This window comes from Pseudophryne corroboree, chromosome 11 (assembly GCF_028390025.1).
Source record: "Pseudophryne corroboree isolate aPseCor3 chromosome 11, aPseCor3.hap2, whole genome shotgun sequence".
Taxonomy (NCBI): domain Eukaryota; kingdom Metazoa; phylum Chordata; class Amphibia; order Anura; family Myobatrachidae; genus Pseudophryne; species Pseudophryne corroboree.
The window spans coordinates 176,188,412-176,197,645 of NC_086454.1; the positions used below are offsets into that span (position 1 = coordinate 176,188,412).

General features: G+C 46.0%; 1 protein-coding gene across 6 annotated transcripts in view; it reads left to right on the top strand.

Annotated features, from left to right (window-relative positions):
• The window catches only part of BRMS1 (BRMS1 transcriptional repressor and anoikis regulator), a 139,545-nt gene extending 131,849 nt beyond the window's left edge, over window positions 1–7,696 (top strand). For 4 of the 6 annotated variants that reach the window (XM_063945107.1, XM_063945111.1, XM_063945109.1 and 1 more), the window contains exons 9-11: window positions 3,884–3,923; window positions 4,031–4,172; window positions 7,220–7,696. In XM_063945107.1, the coding sequence (XP_063801177.1) occupies window positions 3,884–3,923; window positions 4,031–4,172; window positions 7,220–7,343 (306 nt within the window). In that variant the 3' untranslated portion in view covers window positions 7,344–7,696. The remainder of the gene's footprint in view (window positions 1–3,883; window positions 3,924–4,030; window positions 4,173–7,219) is intronic. The other 2 variants (XM_063945108.1, XM_063945112.1) reach the window with 1 other exon arrangement.
• Window positions 7,697–9,234: the final 1,538 nt, after the last annotated feature.

Genomic DNA, 9,234 nt, shown 5'->3' on the forward strand with positions numbered 1-9,234 from the left:
TGCCAGAAGAAGTCTATGGACACGACAGTGGTCAGGCGATGCGGATTCCAAACGGCATATGGAAGTATTGCCGTATAAAGGAGAGGAATTATTTGGGGTCGGTCTATCGGATTTGGTAGCCACGGCAACAGCCGGGAAGTCCACCTTTTTACCTCAAGTCCCCTCCCAGCAGAAAAAGCCGCAGTCTTTTCAGCCGCAGTCCTTTCGTTCCTATAAGAACAAGCGAGCAAAAGGACATTCATATTTGCCCCGAGGCAAAGGAAAGGGTAAGAGACTGCACCAAGCAGCCCCTTCCCAGGAGCAGAAGTCCTCCCCGGCTTCTGCAAAGGCCTCAGCATGACGCTGGAACCTTACAAGCGGACTCAGGGGCGGTGGGGGGTCGCCTCAAGAATTTCAGCGCACAGTGGGCTCACTCACAGGTGGACCCCTGGATCCTGCAGGTAGTATCTCAGGGTTACAGGTTGGAATTCGAGAAGTCTCCCCCTCGCCGGTTCCTAAAGTCTGCTTTGCCAACGTCTCCCTCCGACAGGGCGACGGTATTGGAAGCCATTCACAAGCTGTATTCTCAGCAGGTGATAGTCAAGGTACCCCTTCTACAACAGGGAAAGGGGTATTACTCCACGCTATTTGTGGTACCGAAGCCGGACGGCTCGGTAAGACCTATTCTAAATCTGAAATCTCTGAACCTGTACATACAAAAGTTCAAGTTCAAGATGGAGTCACTCAGAGCAGTGATAGCGAATCTGGAAGAGGGGGATTTTATGGTGTCCTTGGACATCAAGGATGCTTACCTTCACGTCCCAATTTGCCCTTCACACCAAGGGTACCTCAGGTTCGTGGTACAAAACTGTCATTATCAGTTTCAGACGCTGCCGTTTGGATTGTCCACGGCACCCAGGGTCTTTACCAAGGTAATGGCCGAAATGATGATTCTTCTTCGAAGAGAAGGCGTATTAATTATCCCTTACTTGGACGATCTCCTGATAAGGGCAAGATCCAGAGAACAGCTGGAGGTCGGAGTAGCACTAACTCAAGTAGTGCTCCAACAGCACGGGTGGATTCTGAATTTTCCAAAATCCCAACTGATCCCGACGACACGTCTGCTGTTCCTAGGGATGATTCTGGACACTGTTCAGAAAAAGGTATTTCTTCCGGAGGAGAAAGCCAGGGAGTTATCCGAACTAGTCAGGAACCTCCTAAAACCAGGGACAGTGTCTGTGCATCAATGCACAAGAGTCCTGGGAAAAATGGTGGCTTCTTACGAAGCGATTCCATTCGGCAGATTCCATGCACAAATTTTTCAGTGGGATCTGCTAGACAAATGGTCCGGATCGCATCTGCAGATGCATCAGCGGATAAAATTGTCGACAAGGACAAGGGTCTCTCTGCTATGGTGGTTGCAGAGTGCTCATCTGTTAGAGGGCCGCAGATTCGGCATACAGAACTGGGTCCTAGTGACCACGGATGCCAGCCTGAGAGGCTGGGGAGCGGTCACACAAGGAAGAAACTTCCAGGGCGTGTGGTCAAACCTGGAAACGTCTCTTCACATAAATATACTGGAGCTAAGAGCAATTTACAATGCTCTAAGCCTGGCAAAACCTCTGCTTCAGGGTCAGCCGGTGTTGATCCAGTCGGACAACATCACGGCAGTCGCCCACATAAACAGACAGGGCGGCACAAGAAGCAGGAGGGCAATGGCAGAAGCTGCAAGGATTCTTCGCTGGGCGGAAAATCATGTGATAGCACTGTCAGCAGTGTTCATTCCGGGAGTGGACAACTGGGAAGCAGACTTCCTCAGCAGACACGATCTTCACCCAAGAGAGTGGGTACTTCATCCAGAAGTCTTCCACATGATTGTGGTCCATTGGGAAAGACCAATGGTGGACATGATGGCGTCCCGCCTCAACAAAAAACTGGACAGGTATTGCGCCAGGTCAAGAGACCCTCAGGCAATAGCTGTGGACGCTCTGGTAACACCATGGGTGTACCAGTCAGTGTATGTGTTCCCTCCTCTGCCTCTCATACCCAAGGTACTGAGAATTATACGGCAAAGGGGAGTAAGAACGATACTAGTGGCTCCGGACTGGCCAAGAAGGACTTGGTACCCGGAACTTCAGGAGATGCTCACGGAAGATCCGTGGCCTCTACCTCTAAGAAGGGATCTACTTCAGCAGGGACCGTGTCTATTCCAAGACTTACCGCGGCTGGGATCCTAAGGGAAAAAGGCATTCCGGAAGAGGTCATCCCTACCCTGGTCAAAGCCAGGAAGGAGGTGACTGCACAACATTATCACCGCATTTGGAGAAAATATGTTGCATGGTGTGAGGCCAGGAAGGGCCCGACAGAGGAATTTCAACTGGGTCGATTCCTACATTTCCTGCAAACAGGATTATCTATGGGCCTCAAATTAGGGTCCATTAAGGTTCAAATTTCGGCCCTGTCGATTTTCTTCCAGAAAGAATTGGCTTCAGTTCCTGAAGTTCAGACTTTTGTAAAAGGAGTACTACATATACAGCCCCCGGTTGTGCCCCCAGTGGCACCGTGGGATCTCAATGTAGTTTTGGATTTTCTCAAATCCCATTGGTTTGAGCCACTCAAATCGGTAGATTTGAAATATCTTACATGGAAAGTAACCATGCTACTGGCTCTGGCTTCAGCCAGGAGAGTGTCAGAATTGGCAGCTTTATCGTATAAAAGCCCATATCTGATTTTCCATTCGGACAGGGCAGAATTGAGGACGCGTCCTCATTTTCTGCCTAAGGTGGTATCAGCGTTTCACCTGAACCAGCCTATTGTGGTGCCTGCGGCTACTAGCGATTTGGAGGATTCCAAGTTGCTGGACGTTGTCAGAGCATTGAAAATATATATTTCAAGGACGGCTGGAGTCAGAAAATCTGACTCGCTGTTTATACTATATGCACCCAACAAGCTGGGTGCTCCTGCTTCTAAGCAGACGATTGCTCGTTGGATTTGTAGCACAATTCAACTGGCACATTCTGTGGCAGGCCTTCCACAGCCTAAATCTGTCAAGGCCCACTCCACAAGGAAGGTGGGCTCATCTTGGGCGGCTGCCCGAGGGGTCTCGGCATTACAACTCTGCCGAGCAGCTACGTGGTCAGGGGAGAACACGTTTGTAAAATTCTACAAATTTGATACCCTGGCTAAAAAGGACCTGGAGTTCTCTCATTCGGTGCTGCAGAGTCATCCGCACTCTCCCGCCCGTTTGGGAGCTTTGGTATAATCCCCATGGTCCTGACGGAGTCCCAGCATCCACTAGGACGTCAGAGAAAATAAGATTTTACTTACCGATAAATCTATTTCTCGTAGTCCGTAGTGGATGCTGGGCGCCCATCCCAAGTGCGGATTGTCTGCAATACTTGTACATAGTTATTGTTAACTAAACGGGTTATTGTTGTGAGCCATCTATTCAGAGGCTCCTCTATTATCATGCTGTTAACTGGGTTTCATATCACAAGTTGTACGGTGTGATTGGTGTGGCTGGTATGAGTCTTACCCGGGATTCGAAATCCTTCCTTATTGTGTACGCTCGTCCGGGCACAGTATCCTAACTGAGGCTTGGAGGAGGGTCATAGGGGGAGGAGCCAGTGCACACCAGGTAGTCCTAAAGCTTTCTTTAGTTGTGCCCAGTCTCCTGCGGAGCCGCTAATCCCCCATGGTCCTTACGGAGTTCCCAGCATCCACTACGGACTACGAGAAATAGAATTATCGGTAAGTAAATTCTTATTATTTACATATATAAGGAAATTTGTGTGACTGGTGTTACTTTTTAATTGAATTTACTTGTCGTTTGGGTTTTTAAAACCTTAAAATGGGTACTGCTATGTAGTATTTATTTATAAAGTATGTTTTCTGATTACTGCAGGCAAAAGCAGCAGTTTCTCCGCAGAAACGGAAATCAGAGGGTGAGCTTTTGGGGAAGGGGGAAATCATTCTGAGCTTAGTGTGCCTCACACTGGATATGTCTATCCACCATATTGCTGTTTCTTAGAATTTGTCTCCTTTTGATTAGATCATTTGCCCTGTTCAGGTATAAAAGTTGAGAAGCAACACTTCAGTGCTCGCTGTGAAGATGGTTGTCTGTATTATGAAGGAGAGAGTTTCACCAAAGGAGAGGCCATCATTCTAGACATGAAAGATGAACCACCATCACAGTAAGGATATCCAGATTTCTCTCCTGCACACAAGTTCCCCTTGTACCACTTTTTAATTTTTATATGGTACTTAGTGTCTCTTAAACAGTCTCTTTTCTTTTATTTTTTCCTTAATGGATAATCATATTTTCTAAGCTTTATTGTGCTTATAACCGAGGAATGTATGTACTGAACATATATTTGTTATACCCCTCTATATCCCTCGTAGCAAGCTGGCGACATCAGTTTTCGTAGTGCTTGGCAGATCTAGGCTCTCTTTCATGGCTGCATTTGTAGCTGTTCCTTTCTCAACTTGTTTTATTTTTCTTTATTTTCACTGACCTAATGCTGCAAGTAGTGACTGGGATCTTTGTGCTTCCAGCACTGTCGGGGACCCTGTAAATCACTGAGATCTAACGGAGCTACATTTTGCACCTTTCGTTCCTCAGGCAAAGCGAGGAGCTAGACCTTCATATGACAGACCCCCACTTCTCATGAAAGTCAGGAAAACGGAAAATAGGCTTAAGACCCATGCACATTAGAACACTTGAAAGATGAACAATGTGAAAGAAGAGCAATTTCCCTTGAACTCCCTGACAAACTAGGTTGCTTGTACACACTGAGCTTTATTACAAACGATCTGAAAGACGAACGATCTGCTCAGCTGGGATTGGGGGGATTGAGCTGCATACATGGGCAACTGACAACCTGCTTCTAGCGAACACAGTTGTGTGCACAGCTAGGAAAGTTTCAGAGCTGGCGGCTTTGTCCTGTAGGTTTCTTTTTTTCATGCCGACTGCACTGTTTTTTGGGGCTGAAACCTCCTACCCTGATACAGCTTTTCCCCCATATTGTCAGCTAATACATATACCTCTAAGTCTCCTATCTTCTTAATGGGAGCCAAGCTCTCTAAAGACTTTGTTTGATCCCCTTTTCTGTAATTTAGTTACAAGGCTGCAAAGAGGGGCCGGGCTTGCAGCTGGTGTATCCCGCGCTTAGTGTATTTAGGGGATTTAGGGAGCCATATTACATAAGCCCCCAGGGGGAGGACCTATCAATGTGTCTCATTCCTAAGGCATGCATCCCTGCTGGGAAACCCATCAAAATCACTCTGCTACTATGTGACTGCTGTGTCAATGCCAACTCTCCTCAGGACAGGCTTCAGGGACGCTGGATCATGCCTGTAGTTTTTGTGGGTCTGCACTGTTCTCCTCTTTGCTCTAAAGTAGATGGTGGGAGGGAATAACTTGGCGCTGGTGAGATTATATATTCTGTATATATCCTTTCGATTGCTCCAGTTTCCTTTTTCAGTTCCAAGCACATCATGAGGTCTTCAGGATCTCCAGATCCTCTAAGGAGTCCTGGTTTATCACGGTTGGATACTCAATTAGAACTCCCACTTAGTCCTATCACAGGGGATTTTTTTGGGGGTATGATTTTCGACACTGTTGCACCTACAGATGTGTCCACTTACATTTAGCCTCCCTGCACTTTAAACATGTGACTTTTTCCATTTAAAATGCGTCTTATTCGCAAAACAATGCAAATAGTATACAAAAGCAGCTTATGCCGATTAAAATGATATGCTGCATGCCTATATTCTGTGTGCAACCACGGCTGTATCTGCATACGAAATGGTGTGATGTTTCCTAGAAACTACTGTAACATAGCATTTTGTATGCAGTTGCAGATGCACAGAGACATGCTTCACATAGAGTGAAAAAGAATAATTTTCTGCAAAAAAAGACACCCAACGCTGAGTTGTGCAGGACCTGTCCGCTCTCAAGCCAGGTATCTCCTGCTGCATGGCGCATTGAGGCAAGATGTATGAGGACACATCTGTAAGTCACTCTGTGAAAATGTTATACCTTTTTCCTCCCATAACTGTTTTTTTGAAGGTTTTAAAGTGAAAGCCATGTTAATTCTGCTAGCCCCATGTTGGCTAAGAGGTTATCGTATTTGGACATTATCTGTATGTTGGAGGCTTCTCTTTTCGGACTTCCTCCTTGTCCCAGTCTTCTGTCAAAGGGACCCTACCAACACGCTACTTTTAAGTCACCTGGCTTTAATGGGGTGGCTGTTGAAACCACTGTTCTAAAGGGAATTCCTGAGAGTGTTATCAGGACTATGTTGAGGGCTCACAAACCTATTTTAGCCAAACAATATCAGGATTTGATGAGCCTGTATTTATTGGGGTGAACATAGTAAGTTCCCTACTTCTACTTTTCACGTATGATGTTTCTTTTCTTCCTCCAAGAGGATTTGGATGCTGATTATGTTCTTTCAAGGTACAAATCTATGCCCTGTCCATTTCTTTTTCCAGCACTAGTTGTGAAATTCAGACTTTTCTCTAGGTGTTTCTTCATGTCCAACCTCCCTTTGTTCCCCCGTCGCTCCCTGGTACCTTAACCTGGTTCCTAGACCCTTGCATGGCCTTTGGAATCTCTTGATTTGAAATGTTACACTTGGTAATTGATTTTTCGTCTGGCTATTGCTTCGGCCAGGAGATTATCTGAATTGTGGGCAATGTCTTGCTGTTCCCCTTTCTTAGTTTTCAATGATAATAGGGCGGTTCACAGAACAAAACCTTTTTTCAACCGAAGGTGGTTTAAAAATGTCACATTATCAAATTGTAGTTCCTGCTTTGTAACCAGGTGGGGGTTCTCTTCACTTGCTCAATGTTGTGTGTGCACTTGGGATCTATCATGTTCATCTTTGGCGCAATGCTGCATCCTTCATCGCGACATGCTGCATCCTAATTTCATTATTCACCAGGTGCAAATAGTCACACCCGGGAGCTCCATGTTGGTATTCTAGATTTCTTTTTTCTCTCCTTTTTCAGTACTCTTCCTTAGGCTCGGGAGCATTGTTAGATATAACTGTGCAGCTGTACAGCCGGGATATAGAGGGGGGATGTAGTCAAAATGTCAACATTGTTTAATTGTCGATAGGCAACATGTCCACATTCTCAGAATGTGGGTTAACAAAAGCCTTTTTATTTTATATGTAAAACGTGTGTCTACACCTGGAGACCCGTGAAACTTCTCTCCATTGTCTTCTGTCTGCAGGGCTGTGATCACTGCAGTGAGCACAGGGGAAGTCTGGCTCAGGCGGGGAGACAGCAGCAAAACGAAGATTTATGTTTCCCAACTACAGAAAGGCAAATATTCAGTGAGAAGAGCAGGAAAATAGAAGTGCATCTGGATGGAGGGCCCCTACAAAGCGGTGGTGGCGGAATAATGTAGAATGATGTTTCTACAGTGACAAGACTTTAGATGATGAGTGTACGTCTCTGTCAGTGCAGCACAATGTGCTTGCTGTGTGTATATTGCGTGGGAATTGTAAATTAAATGCTTGAGTTTGGGATAGAGAACTATATTTAAAATGGAGAGAGGACGCTGGAATTTAGTATAGAAGGTGAACATTTTTTCACATAGAATATAATTATTTTCCTATATATTCCATTTTTTGCACAGATTCAAATAATGTATTTTTATAACCAGTAACTTTGTAGACAATAAAGTATTTTGTTTGGGTCTGAACAATTGCTTATGCGTGTTTACTCAGATGAAAGGTTTGAGACCGCCTCTTCAAACCGTGTTGATTGTCTATGTATTGAAGGTACTTTGAGGTAGGGATTGGGGTTTCTTGCCTTCTGTTCAGCCAAGAAATAATTGTGTGGCGGCCAGTTCAAAACCTCACCTCAATCCATTATAGGACTATATGTGGCTTGGTGACTGAATTTCTTGTTCTGTGTTCATTGAAGTGAAAATGCTGTCTGACCTTACAGCAAGATCAGATAGGACCAGCCAGCGTGGTACGTAAATAACCCTGGACATGATGGTCATAGGCCAGCTGCATTTTGTGGTATATCGAATGTAGAGTGCTAATAGGATTGCCGGGGCTATCCTACTCGCCCCAATGTCTGCATCTTTTTCCCTTATGCCGGCACTTATCAGAGATTTTGCTTCGGGTGCTTGAGCATAATCCCCAATAAACTGCCGCCGGAGCCGTGATAACACATGGGATTGGGGATTTATCCCTGATCCCATGTGTTTTCGTGCAATCGCGAGTCCAATTTTCGGCCGTTAGAAAGAGGCTTTAATTGGATACTGCATCAGAATCCGCTTTTGGCCAGGTACACTTGCGAATACTAGGAATTTGTTTTCGGTTTACAGTGCAGCAGCCAGGGGGAGAACACGTAGACAAGAGGGGGGAGGAGATATATGCAGTATACAGATTAAGTAAAAGTACACAGTGTTCGTTCCAATCAGAAGATCGGAGTAGAGCGACTGGACAGTCAACCCGGGGATTTGTCAGGAGTTCAGGTGGACTGCTTGAGGAAAGAAGCTTTTGAGGCTTCCGTTGATTCTGGTGGGAATGGCCCTGTATCTTTTTTCCTGGATGGCAGCAAGTTGAGATCGCCATAGCCCGGGTGAGGCGGATCATTGACTATCCTGGTCGCCCGTTTTTTGGCTCTGGACCGGTACAGGCCATGGACAGGCGGGAGGTCAACGCCGATGATCTTCTAAGCAGACCGTACCACTCTTTGGAGCCTGCGTTTGTCTCTCTCACTGGCGGAGCTATACCAGATGATAATCGAGGAGCACAGGACAGATTCTACAATTGCGGCGTAGAAGAGGAGCAGAAGTTTCTGTGGAATGTTAAACTTCTTAAGTTGCTTTAGGAAGAACAGCCTCTGCTGCGCCTTACCGATGGTGGCATTATCATTTGGTCCCCACTTGAGGTCTCTAGAGATCGTGGTCCCGAGGAACTTGAAGGAGTCCACTAGTGGCAATAGACTATCGGCTATGATTAGTGGGGGTGCTTCAGCTGGTTTCTTCCTAAAGTCTACTACCATCTCAACGGTTTTAACTGGGTTGAGCTCCAGGTTGTTACAGCTACACAACCGAGCCAACCGATCAACTTCCCATCTGTAGTCAGATTTGTCCCCTTCTTTTATGAGGCCGATGACTGTGGTGTCGTCGGCGAATTTAATGATTTTAACCAACTGGGACTCAGAGGAACAGTCATTAGTGTACAGAAAGAAGAGCAGGGGTGAGAGGACACAGCCCTGGGTTGC